Here is a 23,799-nt window from a genome sequence, read left to right as displayed (position 1 = left end):
AACTTTTGTCCTGCAGATGAATCTCAACGTTATGACACTCCTCTAATGGGAATCGATCACTATGAGCGTGGCCGGATTTTGATGCGCAGGCGAGGACTGACTCAACATAGCACGTCAACTCAGCCTTGATATCAGCGTCTACGAGAAGTCGCATGACATCGAGATGACCCTTTACCGGTGCAAGTATGAAAGATGTCTTTTTGCTGGAATTGTCTTGGCCAGCATTGACGTCAGCCCCTCCATCCAGCAGCAGCAGCACCATATCGCAATAGCCTCTCTCAGCTGCGTGGTGAAGTACGGGCTTGAAATGGTCGCTGGGATTGACGCAAAGTCTTTGGGCAAGGAGTCTATTCACCACATCGGTGACATTGCATGTGACTGCCCACAGCAAGAATTGCGATGCTTGAATTCATAAACTCATAACTTGTCTGAACGAACATGAGCTCGAAACGAATATTGATAACGCAAAGACTAATGTTTTCCCATGGACGACACTCTTACCGAAGGAATTCAACTTGTGCATCCTATACGCCACTAGTCTGGTATACTGTTTGTCCAGGCTCATGATCCTGGGGCTAGCAGTTTCTAGTGTGCGCTCTATGCCACATGAGGTTTACGTAGAAACGTGGACGATGATCATCCCGGCTATATGATAGCATTTTCATACTACATACGACTATGGGCAAATGTGACGTACTGAGATTAGAAACATAACAAGAAAAATACAATATACTGCAAGATTCCATGTATAGCGCTGTATATGAAGTCGCTGTATATGAAGTCAGTCAGCTATATCAGTCTGTCGTGGCTGCTATCTCGTTGGTAGTATATCCTATACATTAGGTAAAGGTTGATAGATTCATACAACTACATTCATCGAACCCTAAGATGATGAACAACACAATGTTTCTAGTTAACTTTATCATTCTTCCCGGAATAATAGAATTATACAGAGATAAATGACACACTCTTCTGTTTGATTGCCAAAAGTGCCAACTTGTCCAAGTCCAAGTCAGATAGCCCTTGATCAATCTGTGCCTTAATAACCAAGTTTTGTCCATAATGGTGCTCAAAATTAACACTGGTATCCCAATCAAAGAGCGACGATCTCTCACGGAAGAAATATGGTTGACCGTCCTTATTAATGAGGTCAAACTTCTGCCGATGTGTAGATTGGTGAGCTGTTATGAATTCACCTGTAGTTGTCACTGCAATACTACAGTGCCAAGGACTCATGGAAAATGAGTTCTTCTGCGGGATAAGGGGACAAGACAGCTTTGTCTGCCCCGATGATGGATGGATAGAGAGACGCAGTGAGTCGGGATAAATTTGGCGTACTAGCTCCGCATACTCCTATAACCTATGAGATTAGCCATCTTGTCGCTTTATATGCGCTTGGAATGACTTGCCACTCCGCGGACAATCATGGCTTTTGCAATAATCTTGATCCTCTTCTTATATTGTTTGGGGCCAGCGCAATCACTGGTCACCGGGCTGAATTTTAAATCAACTTTCATGAACTTGTCGTATCCTGCATTAAATCAGCCTTGAGGCATTGGAACAACTCAAAAGACATACACTTACCATTATAGGTCCTCAGATAATCCTCATCACTTTTCAAAAGCTTATCGACATCAAAGCCTGGCCGTCCACACCGTCGATGAAGTTCGGCCCTCGATAACCCACAGAGCTTCACATAATCTGATTTGGAAATCTGGGCACCAGTATAAAGGCCCAGCATGTTCATAATACGATGGAACTGAATACAAGCATATCCCTTCTCAACAGCGATCTTCCGCAGTCGATTCCCGTATTCCCAGACCTCCTCGTCAGAAATCCCCGTGAGATCTAAAATACAGTCAAATTAGCGCCCATCCCTATATCTAACATCCTAAATTAATAGGAGAGTTTAATCTCACCATTATAGCAAATCCCATCCGTAACAATAACCACAACCGCACCAGGCGGGTAAACAGCCTTAATATCCCGACAGAGATTCACCAACCGCGCCAACGCAAGCTCATCCCCCAAATCCGGAAGAGCACCTAGTACCTTGTCCATACGGTTATTACTCTTCATTGGAAAAGCAGGTAAAACCATAGGAATCGCCCTATTAACTGCGACGTGTGCTTGCACACGCGGCGTGAACGATGACCGGCCCAGCCATTCTCCGGCTGCGGTTGTACGCTCATGGGAACCATAGCACCCAACGATATTCATTATTTCCTCCGCCTTCAGGCGGGTTAATGCGGGACATATTTCCGGTGCATCTGGATGGGTGTCGGTGGTGACTTCAGGTTTGGGGGGGACTGGGTGTGGTTTGGGGAGAAAGGACACTTGTGTCTTTGGAGTGGTGGTGATGCAGTCCAAAGGGATTATGTTTAGGTGAGCAGAGACTTCGACTATTGCTGTGGCTAGCATTTTGATATAGCTCATGATAGATGGAAGCAGGGAGGTCGGATTTAGGGGTTGGGAAGGGGTAGACTCGGTATTCGAATGTACTCGTGATTTATAGGGGTGATGCTCTCGTATCTTGTCTTGGAATTTAGTGGCTTCCTATCGCCACTTTGCTCTCTATTTCCTGTACGCATGGTCCTCTGGTATTCGCCGTCCAAATTTCCATGTGCCTGCCCCTTCCCCCCTCTTTTCTTCCCCGTTCTTTTTCTACTTCTGGTAACTTTTCTTCGGTGAATTCTTCAATGGAAACTATATTATTGGACAAAAAAGCTAACGGCATTGTTTATTGTCTGACTACGCGTGTGCGTAACTTGAGATATTATTGTTTTCATATGTCCGGATTAGGCATTTGATTGACGAGCCCTGGAGAACAACAATATGAATACTATAAGTGGATATCAAGTATTACAGGCAAATCTGCTATTTGAACAATCAAAGATGCTCCCCTAAAACAGAATTCTATAGCTACTCAACGGACTATTCATGCATTAATTTGACGCAAGCCGTTTCCCAGTTAGGCTATATTTAGGAGAAGCTTACACAAGAGGTCGGGAGAGAGCGGAACCAATTAATGTCTGAGGCAAGTTATTCCGGGAATAAATATAACACAACGATGTAACATTTCATTGTTTTTATGGCTGAAGGCTAATACATCACGAAAAATGTAAGAAGGCCCAGGATTTCTAGAGGGGAGCTCGACGCTAGACTGGCTGATCAAGTACCCGCTGCTCTCTGTACAAACTACAGCGTATATCAGTATCACAAATCACTACAGCTGTTGGGGATGACATGTCGTGTGTTTAAAATTGCTCTATCTTCATGGCCCGACTATATTCATGCCAAGGCCGGTGAGTATTTCCATCCCTCAACCCTCCGTCATTCACATCGAGTATTACGCCCGAAGCCTTGGTCAAAAGATTAAGCTCATCTGTAACTCTGACACCCTCTTTCAGGCAACCCCATTCATTCACAAGAAGTATGAAGCCTCCTTTTCTCGCTCCCAGCGATACTCCATCCGCTTCGCGGTCTCCATCCCGACTTCGATACCACCGTAATGCGCCGAAATAAACTCCAACATTACATCAATCCCTGCAGTAATTCCAGCAGATGACCATATCTCAATCCTGGGAAGCAACGACAGGCCATCAGGCACCTTATTCTCGGGAACAACATCACGCAGCCACCGTTTGTTCCGCTGCCAATTCACGTCGCCCGTTTGTTTAGTGACATCATCGTAGCGAGCTGAATTGGTTGTTGCCTGGCGTCCATCTAGAAGCCCAGTCTGCGAGAGAACATGGCTACCCGTGCAAATGGTAATGATGCTGTGGCGGACATAAGGCGCAACAGCTGTCAGAAAGTCCTGAATTTCCTGCGTGTTGGAGACTTTGACGTCATTAGATGTAGCAGCAGTGTTGTAAATACGGTTTAGACGTGTCCCAGGGCCACCTGGAATGATCAACACATCGATGGGTTTGAATTCACCACTGCCATCGTCGGCAACTTTCCCCGCTTTCAGGGAAGAGATCACGTCAGCAAATGTACATTGTGGCAACATTTGCTGGTTGAAAGCCGTATTGATATTTGAAGCGGGTAAGTCAAATCGCCATTTTGCCTTGGTAGGTGGGATTGGTTTTACTGAGACTGGGTCGAGAGTCGCGGCTGATACAGTCAGGGTGATGGCTGATGTGTCAGGGTACTGCGTACGGATGTTGAGAATGTCCAGTGGGGCCGCAACATCCAGCAGTTGGAACCCTGGGAACAATGGAAGGTGGTAATGGAGAGGTCTGATGGCCATTCTGTGTAATCCTCCGTTGGTGGACGAAAAGGTCCGGGAGGAAATGAGTGGGAAGTGCGGTAGCAAGGAGGTCATTCCAAAACAAAGCGGGTCACACACTTTTTGTTGATCCAGAGTATTCCAAGGTCAGTTGATGCAATTCATCCAAGAGGGAATGTATTCATATTCTTGTTCATATTGATGTGCGGACAAAAGAAAATCGGGTAATACGCTAAACAACATGTAAACTATGTTATGTGGCTTAAGGGTAATACCTAATTCAGTGCTTGATATTCGTCATCCTTAGGGGCAAGTCAAGTAGATACACGGAATAAGTCTCCATGGAAATATAATCATGCATGTATAGTAATTCTAAGCCCCCGAGAAGTGAGACCCGACTACAAACAACGCTCCAGTCAAAATGCAAATACCCCCGAATAATTGCGCGTACAGGTAATCACCTCCCCGTAACGCGATTAGCTGTCCTGCTATGTAAGGTCCAGTCAATAGTGGAATGCTATTGATCGTGGTGATCATTCCAACACGTGTGCCAGATTTCTCCGGGTCTTTGGATCCAAAGTACGCATTGGCAGCGGGCAATTGGCTCTGCGCACAATTGACCAGTAACCCATAGACCGTAGCCCAAATAAACATGCCAACATGAGTGTGTACACCAATCCACCCTAGAATGACGATGCCGCAAGGGATGGAGACTGCAATGCAAGTTCTTACCGCGCCCAGCCACCTGTCCGCCACGAATGCAGATACAATGCGAGATGGAACACCAACACCGTTCATAAGGATTAGAAGGAGAAGTGAGTCGGATGCTGTGAAACCTGTGTGAGCCTGGGCAAATTGTCTAAGCTGTAGATGTTGTTAGTTGCTGTGCCACCAACCCAATGTGAAACAAAACAAAACTTACATAAATGTATGCAAAGTAAATACCTTCGAAGATCAAGAAAGAGCCGATCGAAAAAAGGAGGTAAGGACGTTCACGGAACGCGCTAACATCCACCCAGGGAGGAGGACCCCGAGGTATTATCCGAGACCTGGTAAACTTAACAATTATAACGCTGTTAAACAGGATAATGGCCGTCATGACCCGGACGGTCCACGCGAAACCAATATTGTTCAAACACTTATAAGCGACCACTGGGAAAACCATGCCCCCAGTCGCTGCCCCGCAAGAAGCCAGCGAGACGGCCATCACTCGCTTAGAGTTGAAGTATGTCGCATACAGCGAGATCATGGGGCTAAAGACGAGTCCGTGGCCAATTCCACTGACTATACCTTGCGCAAGCCAAAAATGCCATAATTTTGTGCCGAATGATGTTGCCAATGCTCCGGCAACCTGGAAGAAGCACCCAAGAGCGATACATTCTCTCAGATAACCCGCGTCCATCGCTCGGCCTGAGAAAGTAGCCAGGAAATGGACTAGGAACATCTGCACCGCTCCGATCCAAGATGCATTCGCTGGGCTGACCTGGAGAGTTTTGACGTAGTATTCCTGGAAAAAGCCGTATCTATATCACGTCAATCGTTGCAATCTATATCAGATGTGACAGGGCTCCCTTACGATGTAATATAGCCCCATACATTGAACACAACTAGGTGTCCGGTCAGAACCTGGGTCCAGGCCACGAGACCTCCATCGGGAATTTCATTATTCTCGGCTTTGCGGCCTTCGTCTTGTAGGCGGGGATCTGGGTAAACAAATAGCTGGGCTTCCTCGGCAGGAGTAGTATAGGTAGTGGGCGACGTTGTGTAAGACGAACCGGCGGGTGTCGAGGATGCTCCGGCGACATTACTCGGTGTTATGTTTGGCTGGCCCATGTTATTTGGGAGGGCTTCACATAGCAAAAAAAAAAATATTTCCCAAGATTTGGAAAACAAAGTGGGCAGTAGGCAGTATATGAGAGTTAAAAACTAAAACACATTAGGTGCTACGTACATTGTGGAGTCGATGTACCTGCTCCCTGTAGAAATCTTGCAGATATGTTCTAGTTTTGCAGGAATTACAGGTACTTCTGCAGGCAATAATACATATATAGTGTGTATTTATCTTAATAAAATACCGTAAACTATAGTTATGTCACTGCAATCGAATGTTGATTTGACGCGGAGGGATAACAATAATATCCGAACACTCCCACATTTTGCTGCACACATTCGCCACTTCCTATACATTCCATTAACAATGGAATTTGAATACTCTCCAGATAACGTGCCTCAAAAGGTTGTTGAGGTGTTAAAGCGGTTTTGCTTGCATTCAAGCAAGGATGGCCATCAGAAAGACGTCGGAAGGGTGTTCGAGTCTGTGCCTGAGAAGCTGAAGGTCAATATCACCGCAAACCAGCAGATAACTATGGTCTTACCTGCGTTTCCATGGAAGAGCCCAAACCAGGACAAAGTTCTAGGATATGGAGCTGATCTAGGAGAAGAAATGGGTCTGGCGAAGTTGAACCACCTGTGCGAGGAGATCTCAAAGGTCTACCCTTACGGCGCACGCCTAATCCTCATTTGTGACGGACCAGTATATAATGGTATGTCTTTTCTGATATTAATTTAACAGTGATATAACTACCGGGAGTGGAATAAATAGACTGACGGTGTAGACTTGGTCGGCGTTCCTGACGACGAATACTACGATTACGGTATTGAGCTGCGCAAAATCGCCCAAAAGAAGCATTTTTCTTGTATCCAGTTCACCCGGTTGATGAACTTGCTGGGGGTAGGAGATGGCGAGAAAATTGCCAAGGCAGATTACCTGCGTCTCGTCTCCACCTGTAGGGAGAAATTGATGTCACCCACATACTTCGATCCGACATTCGACATTAACCATGAGCTGAGGACCAATCCAGATACCAAAACAACATACCAGAGCTATTTTAGTCGAATCTCAGAGGATCTCAAATGGGCCAAAGGGTTTGATCCTCTTGTCGCGGCCGACCCAACGCTCTACGCGGCTGAGGTGTCCAAGATGGCAAAAACCATGATCAACCGGCTCATTGTAAGTTTCATTGCGGTGATATACTTCGTTTTTGGTTTTTCTAAAATATGACTCCCTGGCTCACTGTTTTATTAGGCATATGAAGCCGTCATCAATGCCACACTTGGAAAATACATCCGTCTCTCGATTCACCCTTCATTGGGGCGAAACAAGATCTCTATTCCCCTACTGCGACAAGGTGACATGTTTGGTGATATGCCGTGGCATGCAAGTGTGGTGGTACTTTCAAATGGAGAGATTAAGACCGGAAGGTCCCGAGAATTTCGCAAACTGTACGAGGTCGTTATGAAGCATGGCCGGCCTTATTACTTCAGAGAGCGGAACCCGGCGTATGAATGGGAAGCAGAGGTGGAGTTTCAGCATGATTATGATGGGCTGACTGTCAAGAATCCTTATCAGAGGGTTCAGAGACTTGGTAGAGATGATCGCTTGAAGTTAGCTCGCTTGATTGTGCAGTATCAGACCAAGTCAGTTCGGGTGGAGGGCTTTGAGGTGCCAAATGACGTGTGACCGTTTTGATTTCACTTGCTTACTTGCTAACTTGGATTGATAATATATGCTGCTGGAGAAAGAATACAGAATCCAGTGACAGAGTGCCTTACGAGGATGATAACGAGTGATGTAAAATTGAAGGAGAAGAAAGTTGTTCCCTCCAAATTAGGAAGGTGGGTCTACCACAAGTTCCTCTATTTGGAACCATGGGTCCTCGCGACAGACTAAACTGACTCTATTTCGATGTCAATTCTGTTGTTTGGATACTGCAGAGTTGGCTTGGTCAATAAGGCAACCCTTTCATTGATGATGTCTAAGCTTCAAAATTCTGAATCGGCCAATGAAAGCTATCAATTTCGCTGTAGGAAATCGTTGTTTGTAGCTTTAGGTAATTGAAGCTCTCTGCATAACTAGTTATAAGTTTGATCCGATCTTTTTGCTCTTGAATCAAATTCGATCTTAATTCGACTGGCACACGATGGGGAACATCTCACCAATCCCAATGTAGTGGTATTTATTTCCTTGCCGCAGGGATAATCAGCATAATCTGTGCTATTGACGAGATCAAGGTTATGAAACGCCATCCCACTACATAAATTGAGGTCTCAGACATTCGACACCAACAACTTGGCCATCACCCACGGATTGCACATTTCGAAGAAGTCGAGGAAGAGGTTATTCTAAAGCTGGTGACTGCCTCCGTCGCATACTCCAGTGTGCCTATATAAATCCTATATTGATGTATAACCAAGCTCCGGTGGACCTAAGAAACTACAGAGGGTCTTCACTATACCCATGGTAAATAAAATGTCCATGCGGACGTCGGATGCCACAATGTGATTCTGGATAGCCCCCGCTATATCAAGATTATTGATTTCGCCAGGTCTAGCTTCACCGGGGAAGATGCCTTGGTTCGTTACGAATTGTGTAGCTATCAACCGGGTGATTATGATCAGGCTATTGGGTGTAGTTGGGTATTATTTTCTAGGAGATGCTTCCCTGTTGGCTACGAATGTATCACCACATTCCGCAACAACCGCTCATTGCGAGAGCCACCGGCTATGTTGTTGGTCTTCTTGAGCCCGAAGATACAATATGTCATCAAGACAGTCTTCACCAGCCACATCTATGACGATAGAAATTGAAAAAGTGTTCTTACTACCTTTTGGGGTAGATGAATAATATGACCATATCAAAAAGAACGAAGGATGATTATGTAGATTTTGTTCAAAAATGTTGGGTGTAAGTGCATAAGCAAACCCAGTGGATATCAGTGGGAATAGGAGATTAGAGAGTGGGGAATGATGTGTACAATAAGTGGTAGGGGGAGATGCGCCCATATGCAAGAGACACAAGCAGCCAAAGTAGGCACTTCGGCCAAAACAATGAAATTAGAAGTTGGTGTATTTACCTCATTCCTTCTTCTTCTTATCCGATTCCGAGTCAGACTTTCCAAACCAGCTCGTCAGCGATGCAAGTCGACCACTGCCGGCGTTCTCATTTGACTGCCGACGGAGCTCACGCGCTCGTTCTCGCTCAGCCTTGTACTCGTCCCAGGAGAGGTTTGCCGCCGCAGCAGCACGAACCTCCTCATCTTCCCGGGGAGGGAGGCTCTTGCCAGGCAGTGGGCGGACGGCTGCTTCGCCGCCGTAAGCACGAAGACCAGTGCGGAAGGCCCATTCGACGGCCTCGTCGACGGGATGATCGAAAATATAGGGAAGGAAGGGGACAACGGCAAGACCAAGCTATAAGAAACAGTCGTTAGCATCGTATTTGCCGATTTACATTTTCGACCGGAAGGAAACGGTACATACCCCGATCGGCGTCCAGGTACGAATAAACGCAATCTTGACACCCTTCACCATCTGCCCAGAGTAGCGGACAACACTGTGGATCGTGAATGCGGGCAATCCCATACTCGCGATACTCTGGAACACAGCGCGCTTGGCCATGACCATGCGGTAGTCCTCTGCAAGCGGGATCTCGGCGGTCGGCCAGTGTGAAATCCCATCCTTGGACTCGGCTTTGTTGCCAATCGTCATATTTCCCGTTGCCATGCCCTTGATAATCTGGTTCTGCGAAGGCTGGCTGGCATCCTTGTAAGCCTCGCCGGCGGGAGCCAGTGCCTTCCAGTTCCGGAGATAGGCCTTGTAGCCTTCGTGACCAACATCGCCTAGCAGGTATGTCCAGGAGATAGTGTAGGCAGAGCGCACGAGCCACGGGTGTGCAATCGGACGGAAGGACTCGCCAATGTCTGAAGTGTATGCGACATAGCGATGGGCAGATAGGAGGATCGTGCGGATACGGTTGGCGTACGCGGCATACCGGAACCCTGTGTCTGTGGAGTTGACCGAGCTGCCATCAGTCGAGGTGTCCATCGTTAGTTTCTGGAAATTTTTTTTTTTTCTTCTTTGTCTTTGCTTGCTTTTGGCGTTGCGTTGGTTTGCTCAAGATGAGTTTACAGAGTAGTATGTCATCGACTCAAGCCGGAAAGTACCACTCGCTAGCCTTCTTTCTCAGGCTCTCTTCTCCCCTCCGCCTCTCTGAGAACGCGACAACAATTTGCTTGGGACAAAAACATAATGTAGAAAAATTAGAATTTCACATACTATTGGGAATAAAGGTCATCGTAGAATTCGTCCTCGCGATCAACCAACTGTTGCAATTTTGCGGGGAGCTTCTCTCGGATTACTGGCTTATCCAACAACTCCTGCGGGGGAGACCGGGGTTCATCCTGTTGACGACCGCCCCAGACCATTGCAAATATAGTATAGTATGGTCAGTGATGACTTATATAGTTGTTTTGAACAAATCAATGCTTATTTGCGTGCCAAATGAGGGGAAATCAAACCAAAAGGGGTATATAATATGAAGAAAATAGAGAAGAATGAGGGAAAGCTATGCGAGGAAGGAAACAGGTTATTTAAAAAGATTCTCATATTAACCGCACTCTACAGCCGAAGACACAGCCATAGCCGGGATATACAGCATTAGCTGAGGGATGATTCCCTCCGAGGTACCGTTGGTCTCCTCCGGCTCGGGATCTGGGATAGAAGTAATATACGGCATGTCTCAGGGCCGAACTCGACATTTATTGTTCATTGTCAAAGCTTTTCAAACGAACTTTAGCTTGTCTGGACTTTGTGCCTCATCGGGTTCCAACAAACATTTTCGGTATTTTCGTGTGATTGATCTTCATATGCCAATGCACCTGGGACGTTGGTCCCGGGGAGGTCACATGATATCGGATGCAGCCGGGTGGCCGAGTGTCCTTACCTAATCATCCTCAGTTCCGAAGTCATGTGAACTGTCTAACCAGATCAGGAAAGGCGGTATCCGTGCCGACCTCGTCGTTCGGTCCAAGCCTGAGGATTCCGTCCACATCGCTGCCAATTGAACCTCTCGCTGTACCTCAATTCCAACCCTACAAAATGGTTGTCTACTACCAGATCGCCGGCAAGAAGGTCGGCTCCCACGTTGTAAGTTTACGCTGCCCTGGAAGCGCCGCTGCGCGCTCGCTATCCCTTTCTCCTCGCGTTTCGTGCGGGTACTTGTGAAACATGAAGGTTGACCGTGTTCCCTCCACCGCTCAATAGCTCGCCATGGCCACCCTCGGCAGCATTTTCGCCGGTTCTTGGCTCGCCGTTTCCGGTGGTGAGAAGCCCAAGACCGCTCAGGGTCCTCCCATCAACGCCTCCTCTAAGGATGAGGAGAACTTCGTTCAGTATGTGCCACACCATCACAGAGAACCGAGAATCGTCGACCATCAATCAGATCTCGATATCAGCCCCCGAGCGTTTTACTGACTACATATCTCACAGGAACTTCATGAAGGAGGTTGATGGCGGCGAGAAGAAGCCCGCCGCTAGTCACTAAACCACCCCTCGATACGGATTATATTGATGGAGCGGTCGAACCTGAGCAGCTAGGATTCTGAATTCAAACAAGCTGCCTCCGCTCTCATGCCATTTTTAGCGCGCAGTGACGTGTATCCGCCCTTCCGCAGCGATTTTTGTGACCACGGTTTTTTCGAGAAGTTACACGGACTGATTTTGGGATGCCGGGCGGATGAGGTTGATTGATCTGTACATAGGAGGCGTGTACGCTGCATAGAAAATTATCCTCTTGACACCAGCTTTTCAGGTCGGTTTTTTTTTTCCCCTTGCCATTGAGCATGATCAATCAGGCGAGTGGTACGATTGCTTCAACGCAATACCGCATCGGGTCGCTCGGAGTCTGTGCTTGACAAGAGCCCTCTGTGGACTTGTACCCTGGCATGAATATTGCTCTCTGCGGCTCCGATCAGCTTGCTTGTCTGGCCAGTGGGAGCGATTTAGCAACGCGGGGCCGTAGAGCAAAACGAGAAGATGTAGATGTAAATAGCATGGAACAAGCATGCTCTAAAACAACTCTGATAGTCACACGCGACATCCATACACGATCAATGAACTTCCAATGAGTTAATTTGCTACTCAACTCAATCTCAAAAAGCTTAACGGCTAACCCGAGGTCTCCAGGACCTCCGCCGCAACTCTCCTACCTACCACTTCACCCTCACAACAACTCCCCAAACACCCCAACCAACCAGAAAACCCAAAATGAAACCCCTCCCCTTCCCATTCCCCCTGAATATTGGCACAGACATAGTTCACATCCCACGGATAACCCGCCTCCTCACCCGACCCAACTACCTTCCACGATTCACGCGCCGCATCCTTTGCGACCAAGAACAACACGACTTCCACACGCGCTTCAGCGAAACCCTCAAAGCGCGCGCCGCATATCACCAGCAACCTCCACCCGTGCCGGCGGACATAACACGCTGGCTGGCGGGACGTTTCGCGGCGAAGGAGGCGGCGCGCAAAGCGGCGCCGTCTGGTGCGGCTTCGATTGGCTGGAAAGATGTCATGGTCCGGATACAGGAGGATGGGGGAAGGTTTGGCGAGGGTGTGAGTCGGAGGCCTGAGATTGTTTATCTTGGGAATGCGCTGGATGGGGATGTGGGTGAGGGGAGGGTTGCGAAGTTGTCGATCTCGCATGATGGGGAGTATGTTGTGGCTACTGTTTTGGCTGCTGGATGAATTGTTGGGCCCATCAGACTCTGGTTTGTTGATTGAATCTCCTTGCAACTGTTGTGGCTGGTGCACTTCGTCTCTGGGACTACAGCTGGCCCAGCACCGGACGGCGAGCAGTCACTTCCCTAGTACACAATGCTGTGATGGTTCTAGTGCGCAACTACTGGGTAACGACTGGGGATTCATCCTCTTCTAGGGGGGTGGCTTTAGAGAAAGTCAAGGCTTTGACATGATTTGCCCTCTGGTTCAATTGATCTGGCTCAATACTTGCAATTGAGTCATACCAGTCGAGACTCATTTACAACTCGAATGACAGTGTGCTTCACTGGAGGACGTCATCTTTTATGTCTGATATAAATGTACTATGTACGCTTGTGATTAGTGATACCTGGGTAGATGGCGGGGATGGCTGGAAGTAACATCTCATTGGGCTATACCAAACAGATAAATTGTGAAGGTAAAGATCTAAGGGCCAATCAAGAAATATATATTGTAATGTTCAGCATTATATCCATGGATATATGGATCCATATATACACCATATATACAGTTACTTGGTGTTTTCCAAATTACCCTGCGCTAAGCGGCACAGAAATCCTTATCGTCTATCAACGTTGGATCTGACACCCCGACTCTCCCGAGTAGACGTAACCGGCAGATTCCATATTCCTCAGTAGAACGTCCTAAAAAGGCAAATGTGAGTATGAAACATATTCACTGTTCAATGCGGCTACATACTCCTATCTCTGCCAATCTAACTCTGCCTTCACTTCGGATATTATGCTAACCACGAATCGCAGTGACATATCCAGAAAAAATGCCATTCTCACATCATAGTCATTCGGGCCAATTTTGCCCTGGCCATGCCCAGAATTCTTTGGAAGATGTGATTCAAACTGCCATCAGCAAGAAGATGCAAGTCTTCTGTCTGACTGAACATATGCCCCGCCATAAAGAAGATTTCTACCCCGAGGAAGTGCGTAAAGAGCACCCACCGCAGAATCCTGAATTAACCAATCGTCCAGGTCGAATCTGGTGATACAGAAGAAAGCCAGATAGAAAACGAAACCGCTTACTGGAGGGAAGCAGTCACTCTCCGCGAGAAGTATGCCTCCCAGATCAAGATCATCATCGGCTTCGAGATTGACTGGATCCGACCCGCCTCCAAAGATTTGATCGAACGCTCGCTTTCACGGTTTCCCTTTGAGTTCTTCATTGGCTCCATTCACCACATGCACACCGTGCCCATCGACTATGACCGGCCTATGTACGAGAAGGCTCGGGAGAAAGCCGGCGGAACAGATGAGCGACTATTCGAGGACTACTTTGACGCACAGCTAGATATGTTGGAGCAGCTCAAACCGCCCGTTGTGGGCCATTTTGATTTGATTCGTCTAAAGAGCGATGACATGGAGTGCAGCTTTACTACTTGGCCTGGTGTCTGGAGTAAGATTCTACGGAACTTGGACTTTATTGCCTCGTACGGCGGTATGCTGGAGCTCAACTCTGCTGCATTACGCAAGGGAATGACTGAACCGTATCCTAAAGCGGAGATTTGCAAGGTAAGAACGCAGTCTTTTGTTATATATCTTACGACTAAATTGACGGTTTTAGGAATTTGTGGCGCGCAAAGGTCGCTTCTGTTTGTCTGACGACAGCCACGGTGTTGAACAGGTTGCTTTGAACTTCCGTCCCGTGCTTGATTTCTTGGATCGCGCTGGTATTTCAACCCTGCATTATCTACAACTGGAAGCGTCGGTGTCATCTCCTGTGCCCGATGCTCGGTTCCCTAAGACGCAAATTGTGGAGATATCAGTGGAGGAGGTGAGAAAGATGGCATTTTGGTCATGATTTTACAATCTATGCATATTGATGAAATTTTGCCTGGTATTCTCCGGCATTTCTACTATCATACCCAGGTCAATGTCAGAGAACAGCTTCGGGGTTATCGCGGGGATGTTTCCCCCACCATTACCCCTCCGCGGGGCATTGACGGAACAAATAGGATGATCCTTTCTCAGGTCTGAGCGAAAGGGGGCTCAGTGGTCTGGTCTTGTTGGACATAACTAAGAGATTCTAGCCATTCCATGTTCCATGTGGCACTTCTAAAACCCACGAATTTCTCCGTCTTACGCAGATCATATCCCTGTAGGTTGAAGTTTATGCCTTGGTATTACTTCCGAGTTATTTTCAACTATTCCTAGCTGTTTCCAGCTGTTTCCAAGCAAGCCAAGCAACCGTGTCTGGAATTGATCCCAGTTTGAAAGGAATTCTCGGAGTATTGTACTCCTGAACTTCGCCAGAAGTTGCTATTGAGTAAATAGGTACACTGTAAATAAGAATAATAATCCAATAACCAACCAATACATACACCAATGTCCAAAGAGTGAAGTTCATTACGTCGTGTCCCGCCCAGGCAAAAAAAAAAGTGGATAATCTGCCCCTCCCGAGCTTCCCCCCGTCTTCTTTTTTGGTTTTCTTCTCTTCACATCTCTCTTATATTCATATACACATCTCTATTACATCATGGGCGTTGAAAAGAAGACTCTGGTTGAGGGCAACGGTGTTGACTACCCTAAGAAGGGTGAGCATGTTGCCATCCACTACACTGGCTGTTTGTATGACGCCGAGAAGGCCGACAACCACTTCATGGGCAGCCTGTAAGCCAAATCTCCATGTCACGTTGAGGCGACCCAAGCGCTGATATACCAACAGATTCGACACCTCCCACAAGCCCGGCCGTGGTCCCCTTGCCACCCCCATCGGCGTCGGTCGTCTCATCCGCGGTACGTTTCAATATATCCCAACTGAATCTTCCGTGAGATACATAGTTAGCTTCTTTCAGCTTACTAACTTGGTGAATAGGCTGGGACGAGGGTGTTCCCCAGATGTCCCTTGGCGAGAAGGCCATCCTGACCATCAGCCCGTGAGTTGCCGTTTCGAACTTTCCTTTGCGCTTTTGCGCTGATCTACTGAACAATGTGCTAACCTTCGATTCTTGATAGTGACTTCGGCTATGGCGACCGGTACGTACCAACCAACCAAACCCGATGCTGAATCAACAATCTGTGATTTTCGCGATACCTCCAATCCCTCACAACTCCAACTTGCGCCTTACTTCTCTTTATGAGATTTGTGCTGATATCAAATTATTTAGTGGCTTCCCCGGCCTCATCCCCGCCAACTCTAAGCTTGTCTTGTGAGTAAACATTCTATCTTTTCTTTTTTTCTTTTCTTTTCTTTTTTGTTTTGTTTTCTTCTTCATGCTACGAAGCCACAAAGAGCAACTAAACTAACTGTTCACAGCGAGGTCGAGCTCCTCAAGGTCGGCACCAAGAGCGTTTAAATCAGCCGCTATTCCCAACTTTCCGGTTAGATATAAGATATGCAAATACCAAACAAGAAAAAAGAATCATTTGAATTATTCCTGCTCGTCTTATATGGTCGACAGGCTATTTGGATAGCAAAGTCAAACCTTACTCTCTTCGCTGTCCTTTGATTTAACCCGTTACCCAACGAAGAAAGTCAACTGGACTAGCACATGTCTGCCATCTGTTTCCCGTGTTCATGTACACACCCTGTAGATGCTCTAGCCTAGCTTGCCTTCACCTCCACATCACCGCGCGATGCTATTGATATAATCAATCCCGTCGACACGGTACGTGTCGGCTTCGATATAACTCTCATTTCGGGGTAAGCGGAGAACAAAGTTGGTGGCACGGGACGAATACTTGGGCCATTTGGCAATATCAGACACTAGAAGGTAGTCAGTTTCCACGCAATAGAATCTAGCCGCACGCGTATGCTACTAACCACCATGTCCATTGGGATCTAGGTCTGCCACAAATGATGTCCACATTCGCGCTGCCATCTGTCCTAGTTCCAAGCGCGCAGGGTCGGATCCAAGCGGTGTGATGGTCTGCACTGGATTTGCAAAGACGAAAGGGATCTTTAAGCCAGATACAAGCGTCAGTTCATCTGGCAGGCTAGAACCTTGGGTAGTATCCCAAGACAGGGTGGATTACTACAGGATTTTACTACATACCTCTGCAAAGTGTTGCACCCCAATCGTGGTTGAGCTATTCGACGCCGCCACATCCCATCTGTATGAATATACATTGTCACGCCAGCCGGCCATCCGTTGTGCTAGCAAGCGCCGTGGTGCGACCATGGTCACATCCCCGGCCATGGACGCATAGCGCTTGTACATGAGTCCCAGCGAGGGCCAAGTGGTATTTCCCCAACCATAGGGGCAACCGACGGCGGGGATATTGGGGTAGTAGGATAGCAGCCGGGTAGCCTGGGAACGATCCAGGACCCAGCGCTTGGATGCTGTGATACTCGCTTAGCACGTCGTCATAATATGTGACGGTAAACATGATTTGCAATATCACTTACCAGTCAATTGATTGATGCAGTCCTCATCGGTGTTTGTGCCTGTCGTCCCAAAACTGGTGCCCTCGTCGGTATTCGTCCCTATCAAGATAGGCACCTGGGCCAATTTGCCTTGTTTATAGCTGATTTGCGGATACTGGGATATGAATGAGCCGTCGACAGTAGCAAACCATTCTAGACCCTCGTTTGCAGTATTGTATAAGGTCGCGTAGGGTAGTTCACGAAGACATTTTAGGGTATTCGTGGAATTGGTGCATCTGGGGATAATATATTAGTCTGTGAATAAGACTTGTTCGACATAGACTTACCCGGCTCTCTCGACGATTCGGTCATACATTGGCTGGTGCCATTCTGTTCCGTTGTATGGGGGCCCAACGGCATTGCCAGAATCCATGATTGCTAATTATGCTTAGTCTGGTGTTATATAAAAAAGGTAGGAGTGGACTATACCAGCTCTAAAGAGACCTTCATTATCGCCATTGTTGGTTACCAAATGGGCTCCGACACTATATGCACCACTGTTTATTCGAGAATAAGCATTTGATATATCCAAAATATATTTTCAGAGACTCACGCGGACTCGCCCCAGATAGTGATCTTGCTAGGATCACCACCGAACGCTTTGATATTCTTCTTCACCCAACGCATAGCCGTGCGCTGGTCACGCAGTGCTAGATTAGTATTTCCTTCCGCCTGGAGTCCAAGTTAGTATTGAGAATCTGCCACATCCAAGTCTGTATACAGTGGTCTTACCCTTACTTCCTCCGAGTCAAGGAATCCGAATGCCGCCAGGCGGTAGTTGATAGAAACACCCAGGACTGGCTTGCCGTTCAATGCACTCTGTTCAACGATATAGCTCATATTATATCTGTAGATAGTGTAGCATAAGGTTAGCCACAACCATCGCGCACTCCCTTGTATATCCTTGACCAACATACCTCGGATCTGCAGTAGCGCCCTGTGTCCACCCACCGCCGAAAATCCAGATCATAACTGGAAGTAATTCGTGATTCTGGTCTGCATTGGGTCGTATTATATTCAAGTTAAAGCAGTCTTCATTCAAAGTGATAAGGCCGTTGTTAACCATGTTGGTAGTATCAGATCCATACGCAGGACAGTCATAGCCGTATTCCGTAGCATTGTAGTATACCGACTTGGAAGTAGTGCCGAGTCCTGATTGAGGTAGGTTATAAGTTCCAGAATTACTATCCTTAGATGCATAGGTGCTCTTGAGCTCGGCTGGTGTGAAGCGAATTGGCTCGTCGGCATACTTGATGCCCAGGAAGAGGTCCTGGTTGAACTCTGGAAGAGAGCGGCCCACAAAGATTGTCTTTGGGCTTTCGTTACTTGTTGATAGGGTTGCTGTTGGGGGATTTGCTGTAGTTCCTGTTATTTTGGATGGGAGGGGTTTGGTTATTGCCCCGCATATTACAGAGAAGAACGAGGCGGAAAGGAGCATGGAGGTGCTTGCTATCGACCGCATCTTCGAAGTTTTAGAGGTCAAGTTGGGCGAGTCAGAAGGTAGCGGTTAATTCACTCTTATATAGTTCGTTTTCTACCAACTTGGCTACAAAATGGATCCAATTCAGGCCATGGAGAATTAGATATCCTCTTGTCCGGGAAATTGGACCAGAATCAAACCCCACTAACGACAATTTGTTTATTATTGGGGATGAGCTGTGATAGTTTGGTGCAAGGCGTGCTCATAGGTGGGAAAATAAAGAAAGCTCGGGCCAAGTGAAGGCAAATGATGCTAGCGTCCGAACTATACTCCTATAGAAATAGTCTAGAAGATTGCGACGCATTACTGAATAGTCTACTTGGAAGATTAAAAAAATAAAAAAAAGGTTCTAGATGGTGGAACATTAGCTTGTTAAGGCCGTGATATAGAAAAGAAAAGAAAAAAAAAAGCGTTGAAGATATCGTACATCCAACATGCCAAAAAGAGATAAGAGTCCAAAGTAACACCAATCCGTCACACAACAGCCTGGCTATTTGAGAACATTGGCCGAATATTCAATCGGGCCAATGACCTGTATGCAAATGGCAAGGTATAGTCTAACATCCTGTCCTATCTAAACTTCTCATGCACGCGATGCTCTAATGCCAAATATAGATATAGCCTGACATTAGAAAATGGCAACGCCCAAGTAGGAACAATAGCACCAAGCCGCTCAGGGAAAAGAAAAATGTGGAAGAAGAAATGCAAGACACTTGAACTCCGAAGAATACACACACGCGGAGACTCTTATTATGTACGCTTGGAAATTCAAACACGTTAATCATCCTTAACTCGCTCGCCATATGCGGATGAACCGGAGCCCGAACCAAAACCAGTCGCACGAGACCTGCTCGCTGCCACCGCCGAAGGGCTATTGTATCGATTAGATGAGGATGAGGATGAGGTGGTCTGTAACTCAGACCTCCGCGATGCACCCTTGAGCGGGCTGGGGGAGTTCCGGTCATCCACCATCCCATCATCAAGCTCAATTAGGTCGTCCATCCGCCACATATTGCGACCCCTGCTGCTACCCTGTTGGGTGGATGGTCCCTGCTGCAGCTCATTGATGCCGGCCTTAGCGCGCGTTGCTACCTTTCGAACCCACCCCTCAAAAGCCCCGCCAATGTTCTCAAGGCCAGTCGATGCATTGGATGGGACAGTGGATGCGGATTCAAAAGAAGTTGCCCGGGAATTTTCTGGGGGTTGTGCCGGTGTGAGATTCGGCATGTGCTGTGCGAAGAACCGGGTGAACCCATCTAATGCAGGCCCTGGACCAGTCGAGGTGGGGTCAAGGGTTCCCACCCCAGTGGCAGACAGCTGGATACTACTGCGCTGGCGGCGATGCTGAGGACGAGTGGGGTGTGTGGGTCTGGGTTTGGGCAGATCGCCATTCGGTCGAGTTCGGGGCAGTAAGCCAAAGGACGAAGGGGAAGGTGGTGACCCGGTAGGAGACGGAGGAGTGACTGTTTCTCGGTAAAGATCGGGAGGTTCTGCATCCGAATAAGATATAGATTTTCGACGCGTACGCGGAAAGAATCCCAATGCTCTCCGAGGAACACGGCCAATTTGCACTGGTCCAGGAAACCCATCCATGTGTACCCACGATTCATGCTTCCAAGCATGATTGCCATCGGCCCCAGGCGCGGTTGCGGGCGTATCCTGTTCAGCTGAGGTATCATCAGCCGTGGGGGCTATCGAGCTGTCCCTGGGATCTTCGTCATTGTCGCTCAAAAGATCAACAGGCGCTCTGGGAACAGGCCGGCCTTTCACAGAGCACGCATCGACTGGTAAGAGAACAGTGTTTCTGCTCTGAATGTTGTCGTTGGGCCAGAAACCGTTCGCCTTCCGAAACACTGCAGGGTGGCAGCCATACCTGATCGTCACGCCGGTGATGGTGTCTGTGGGTTGCACTTTGTGGATATAGGCCAGAGCGTCTTCATCATGCTCCGGCTCGAACGCTTGATATGAGATGTCGCCAGAGTCGCGTCTTTTGTGAGGGAGCGTACGGCTTGCGATCGGGTCACTATCAGCGAGAAGCAGCGCTTCTCTCTTTTTGGCCTGGACCAAAGCCTGTCGCTCCTCCTTTGTCCCGGTTCCGAACTGCGGAGCGGTCGGTGCCGATGGACCCCAGGTCGATCTGGGGGCACTCTTGATATATACGTCAGACCGAGATGGTTTCCTCCGCGTGTGTGTCTTTGTCACATTATTCGAAGTGGCTTGCCCGGCATCACTCCCGAGTACTGAAGACGCCAGGTTTTGAAGAGAGGACCACGAGGAGTCCAGAAAGTCCGCAGCACCTCCCGACGACGAGGCCTTTGATGACCCACTCCAAGGAAACGATGTTGGCCCACTGCGAGCACCACGATTGATCGATTCGGTCGCGCGTGATAGGTGCTTGATTGGAAGTGGTGACGCTCCGCGGGATGACAATGGCGAGGGAGTCGCTCCGCGGGACCGAGTCGTTCCACCCTCGGAGGGCGCAAGAGTCGTTGACAAGCCCGAGGAAAAGGGCTGGGCATCGTCCTGGTAGGAGTAGTTCGTAACAGGATTGCTGTCGTCTTCGTCGTCCATGAATGAAACTAAGCGGCGAGGACGCGATCGAACCGTAGAGGTTGAAGTTGTGCTTGCGCTGAGTGTGTTGGAGCTTGGGGAAGCATTGACACAGCTGTTTTGAGAACTCATTCCTGTGAGTTCAGCAAATGGGTTTAAAGATGCAAAATAAAAGCCCCCTTAGAAGTGTGTACCGCCAAGGCACCAGTTGCCATCAGAGTTGATCTAGGAGAAACCCATTCGTCATCCACCCCCGGACTCGCATTCGTGGCCTTTTGACTAGGATCACGACAGGATACGTTCGATCATATATTCAGAATATAAAGCAAAGAGTTCCAACAACAAACAAAACCTTGGGAAGGTATGGAAAATAAGAGAGTGAGGTGAGGGAGGATAGGCGATAGGAGGCTAAGGAGGTGTGACGATAACGACCCGCACCTTTTGAACGTGGAGTAAATTAAAGAGCAGGACAAATTGTCCACGAGAATTAGGATAATTAGAATAATTGAGAGAATTTAAAAGACAGGATTGGTTGCTTTTTTTTATTCGTCTTTATGGAGTATAGAGTCCGAGGAACTAGAATGCTCCTGCAATGTAGCAAGTTCTGGTGACAGGTGACTTCGCCGCTCGGCAAGCGGTACATGACGTTGCCCGGTCAAGGCCACCTATTCGTGTGTACCCCGGGTACTTTGTCGGCCCCGAGGATATCTGCCTCCACATATAAATTGCGATCAAATAGGAACAATATAAGGTCACAATTAGAGAGTAATTAGAGAGAAAGATTTGTATTAGATTGTTGTATCCGAACCCATTGTACATATGACATTCGAAATTCTATCAACAAGCTGGCCATACTAGAACAAAAGATCCTTAAATCAAAGACAAGATAGCCATTCACTAATCCAGAGTCTGGCATGTCCAGTAGATTATGCCAAGTCTTCGCGCTGCGGGACAAGGGGGAGAATAAATATCAACAAGGTGACCGAAAGTATCTCACATTTACTCTGGCGGCTCAGCCATCACAGAGTGTCGAGTCTCGGCTTCTGATGTGGCTTCAGACGCAGTACTCCAGTCTCCATCTTCCTTCTCGGAGACTTTGTCGGCTGGGGTGGATAATGGAGCAGGCTGAGGAATGACCTTGACACCACCGGCGCGAGAGAAGAAATCTTCCGTGCGAAGACCACGAACTTCTTGGGGATCCATTGCATCCATTTGCATTCCGCTGGCCTTTTTTGCTCGAATAAGCTCTCGTACAGGAACCATCGCCGCGTCTCGGCATGCTTCCTTGATATCGCTACCAGACATACCAGCCATAGTCTTGACAAGATAGTGCAGGTCGAAATTATCGCGATCAACTTTCGTGTCTTTGAGAATCAGGCTGAGAATGCGAAGGCGCTGGGCAATTGGAGGAAGGGTCACTGGGAACTTCTTGGGCATTCTTCGGAGAATGGCCTCATCAATGTCTTGAATGCGGTTGGTTGCTCCTAGGACAACAATCCGCTGGGGCTCTCCTGTCGAATTTGCCGATGTAAGACCATCCCAGTGGGTCATGAACTCTGCCTTCACCATACCACTTGCTTCATGCTCACCACTTCGCCGGGTTCCAAGAACAGCATCAATCTCATCAATGAAGACGATCGCAGGTTGTAATTTGCGCGCAAGTGAGAACACTGCATTGACCAATTTATTGGAGTCGCCGTACCACTTCTCTGTCAACGTTGAAATGTGCAAGTTGATGAAGCATGCTCCACTCTCTGATGCTAGAGCTTTGGCAAGCATGGTCTTTCCGCAGCCAGGCGGACCATATAAGAGAACCCCAGAAGGCGCGGTCAACAAGGACGACGTGGAAGCGTAGAGATGAGGCATTGTCAGGGGGTAAATGACTGATTCCTTCAATTCCTCGATGATTTCATCAAGTCCGCCGATATCTTCAAATGACACTGGGATATCCTCTGGCGCAACAACATCCATCGCAATCGCTTGTTCGTATTGGTTCAAGGTAAGCTCTTTCTTTCGTTGCCCTTTCTCCCGTTTGGCACCTTTCCGCGGTGTGTCATCATCCGATTCATTCCCGCCTTCCAATCGGCGTATGATGGCGGCGGACTTCTGTCGTTGTTCCTCCTTCTTCTGGCTCTCTGGGTCGAAATCAAGGCGTGATAGAAGGTAGCGAATGAGGAAATATGCGGACGCAGACTATAATAGTATTAGAAGCATTCGGTCCTATCTGAAACAGGAACGGTCTCACAGTGCCTGCAACCATCACCATTTCTTGGAAGAACTGCTGCCATCTTCGGCCACCGGCTGAAGCCATGGCGATAAGGGAATGATTAGATAGAGTGCGATGATGGCGTAAACAAGAATCTCTAAGTAAAAAAATTAAAAAAATTAAAGATGAACAGAAGTGAATTGAAGTTCACCAGGATCAAGACAAGACAACCGAGTCGCTGAAGATCATTCGGGCAGCTTGTGGCGCGGGACTCGGGGGGATGCCAGTCACATGTCGTAAGGCGGAGAAGGCGGTGTTCGGGGTGCCCAGGTGTTGTTG

At 47.9% G+C, this 23,799-nt stretch overlaps 13 protein-coding genes across 13 annotated transcripts; 6 read left to right on the top strand and 7 right to left on the bottom strand.

Moving 5' to 3' along the window:
- Positions 1 to 163: 163 nt before the first annotated feature.
- N7537_002674 (uncharacterized protein) lies at positions 164 to 415 on the top strand (the record flags this gene model as incomplete). The annotated part of the gene is made up of 1 exon (XM_056893732.1): positions 164 to 415. The coding sequence occupies one exon, from the start codon at positions 164 to 166 to the stop codon at positions 413 to 415; it is 252 nt and encodes an 83-aa protein (XP_056758727.1).
- A 530-nt stretch (positions 416 to 945) lies between these two features.
- N7537_002673 (isocyanide synthase family protein) lies at positions 946 to 2,436 on the bottom strand (the record flags this gene model as incomplete). Its single annotated transcript, XM_056893731.1, has 4 exons — positions 946 to 1,353; positions 1,413 to 1,531; positions 1,585 to 1,848; positions 1,920 to 2,436. 4 exons carry the CDS (start codon positions 2,434 to 2,436, stop codon positions 946 to 948), a joined length of 1,308 nt encoding a protein of 435 aa, XP_056758726.1.
- A 988-nt stretch (positions 2,437 to 3,424) lies between these two features.
- N7537_002672 (uncharacterized protein) lies at positions 3,425 to 4,252 on the bottom strand (the record flags this gene model as incomplete). The annotated part of the gene is made up of 1 exon (XM_056893730.1): positions 3,425 to 4,252. The coding sequence occupies one exon, from the start codon at positions 4,250 to 4,252 to the stop codon at positions 3,425 to 3,427; it is 828 nt and encodes a 275-aa protein (XP_056758725.1).
- A 351-nt stretch (positions 4,253 to 4,603) lies between these two features.
- On the bottom strand, positions 4,604 to 6,064 carry N7537_002671 (uncharacterized protein; the record flags this gene model as incomplete). The annotated part of the gene is made up of 3 exons (XM_056893729.1): positions 4,604 to 5,095; positions 5,154 to 5,754; positions 5,808 to 6,064. 3 exons carry the CDS (start codon positions 6,062 to 6,064, stop codon positions 4,604 to 4,606), a joined length of 1,350 nt encoding a protein of 449 aa, XP_056758724.1.
- A 364-nt stretch (positions 6,065 to 6,428) lies between these two features.
- On the top strand, positions 6,429 to 7,751 carry N7537_002670 (isocyanide synthase family protein; the record flags this gene model as incomplete). The annotated part of the gene is made up of 3 exons (XM_056893728.1): positions 6,429 to 6,774; positions 6,847 to 7,241; positions 7,317 to 7,751. The coding sequence occupies 3 exons, from the start codon at positions 6,429 to 6,431 to the stop codon at positions 7,749 to 7,751; spliced, it is 1,176 nt and encodes a 391-aa protein (XP_056758723.1).
- Positions 7,752 to 9,145: 1,394 nt separating this feature from the next.
- On the bottom strand, positions 9,146 to 10,491 carry N7537_002669 (uncharacterized protein; the record flags this gene model as incomplete). Its single annotated transcript, XM_056893727.1, has 3 exons — positions 9,146 to 9,478; positions 9,548 to 10,088; positions 10,343 to 10,491. The coding sequence occupies 3 exons, from the start codon at positions 10,489 to 10,491 to the stop codon at positions 9,146 to 9,148; spliced, it is 1,023 nt and encodes a 340-aa protein (XP_056758722.1).
- Positions 10,492 to 11,047: 556 nt separating this feature from the next.
- Positions 11,048 to 11,766, top strand: N7537_002668 (ATP19 family protein). Its single transcript, XM_056893726.1, has 3 exons — positions 11,048 to 11,212; positions 11,330 to 11,457; positions 11,555 to 11,766. The coding sequence occupies exons 1-3, from the start codon at positions 11,165 to 11,167 to the stop codon at positions 11,607 to 11,609; spliced, it is 231 nt and encodes a 76-aa protein (XP_056758721.1). The 5' UTR covers positions 11,048 to 11,164; the 3' UTR covers positions 11,610 to 11,766.
- Positions 11,767 to 12,331: 565 nt separating this feature from the next.
- Positions 12,332 to 12,814, top strand: N7537_002667 (holo-ACP synthase; the record flags this gene model as incomplete). The annotated part of the gene is made up of 1 exon (XM_056893725.1): positions 12,332 to 12,814. The coding sequence occupies one exon, from the start codon at positions 12,332 to 12,334 to the stop codon at positions 12,812 to 12,814; it is 483 nt and encodes a 160-aa protein (XP_056758720.1).
- Positions 12,815 to 13,625: 811 nt separating this feature from the next.
- Positions 13,626 to 14,659, top strand: N7537_002666 (histidinol-phosphatase; the record flags this gene model as incomplete). Its single annotated transcript, XM_056893724.1, has 3 exons — positions 13,626 to 13,784; positions 13,834 to 14,370; positions 14,423 to 14,659. The coding sequence occupies 3 exons, from the start codon at positions 13,626 to 13,628 to the stop codon at positions 14,657 to 14,659; spliced, it is 933 nt and encodes a 310-aa protein (XP_056758719.1).
- Positions 14,660 to 15,334: 675 nt separating this feature from the next.
- N7537_002665 (FKBP-type peptidyl-prolyl cis-trans isomerase) lies at positions 15,335 to 16,154 on the top strand (the record flags this gene model as incomplete). The annotated part of the gene is made up of 6 exons (XM_056893723.1): positions 15,335 to 15,468; positions 15,524 to 15,594; positions 15,674 to 15,734; positions 15,814 to 15,834; positions 15,966 to 16,007; positions 16,115 to 16,154. The coding sequence occupies 6 exons, from the start codon at positions 15,335 to 15,337 to the stop codon at positions 16,152 to 16,154; spliced, it is 369 nt and encodes a 122-aa protein (XP_056758718.1).
- A 270-nt stretch (positions 16,155 to 16,424) lies between these two features.
- N7537_002664 (putative triacylglycerol lipase (LipA)) lies at positions 16,425 to 18,686 on the bottom strand (the record flags this gene model as incomplete). Its single annotated transcript, XM_056893722.1, has 9 exons — positions 16,425 to 16,564; positions 16,622 to 16,757; positions 16,854 to 17,140; positions 17,207 to 17,460; positions 17,512 to 17,602; positions 17,654 to 17,721; positions 17,778 to 17,896; positions 17,957 to 18,071; positions 18,142 to 18,686. The coding sequence occupies 9 exons, from the start codon at positions 18,684 to 18,686 to the stop codon at positions 16,425 to 16,427; spliced, it is 1,755 nt and encodes a 584-aa protein (XP_056758717.1).
- A 795-nt stretch (positions 18,687 to 19,481) lies between these two features.
- N7537_002663 (putative LysM domain protein) lies at positions 19,482 to 21,386 on the bottom strand (the record flags this gene model as incomplete). Its single annotated transcript, XM_056893721.1, has 1 exon — positions 19,482 to 21,386. The coding sequence occupies one exon, from the start codon at positions 21,384 to 21,386 to the stop codon at positions 19,482 to 19,484; it is 1,905 nt and encodes a 634-aa protein (XP_056758716.1).
- Positions 21,387 to 22,253: 867 nt separating this feature from the next.
- On the bottom strand, positions 22,254 to 23,621 carry N7537_002662 (protein-degrading AAA family ATPase MSP1; the record flags this gene model as incomplete). The annotated part of the gene is made up of 2 exons (XM_056893720.1): positions 23,500 to 23,621; positions 22,254 to 23,447 (listed from the first exon to the last, which is right to left on the bottom strand). Exons 1-2 carry the CDS (start codon positions 23,563 to 23,565, stop codon positions 22,254 to 22,256), a joined length of 1,260 nt encoding a protein of 419 aa, XP_056758715.1. The 5' UTR covers positions 23,566 to 23,621.
- Positions 23,622 to 23,799: the final 178 nt, after the last annotated feature.

The sequence above is a fragment of the Penicillium hordei genome (genome assembly GCF_028827395.1).
Source record: "Penicillium hordei strain IBT 12815 chromosome Unknown utg000001l_segment0_segment0, whole genome shotgun sequence".
Classification (NCBI taxonomy): domain Eukaryota; kingdom Fungi; phylum Ascomycota; class Eurotiomycetes; order Eurotiales; family Aspergillaceae; genus Penicillium; species Penicillium hordei.
This window is presented reverse-complemented; position numbering and strand designations above follow the sequence as displayed.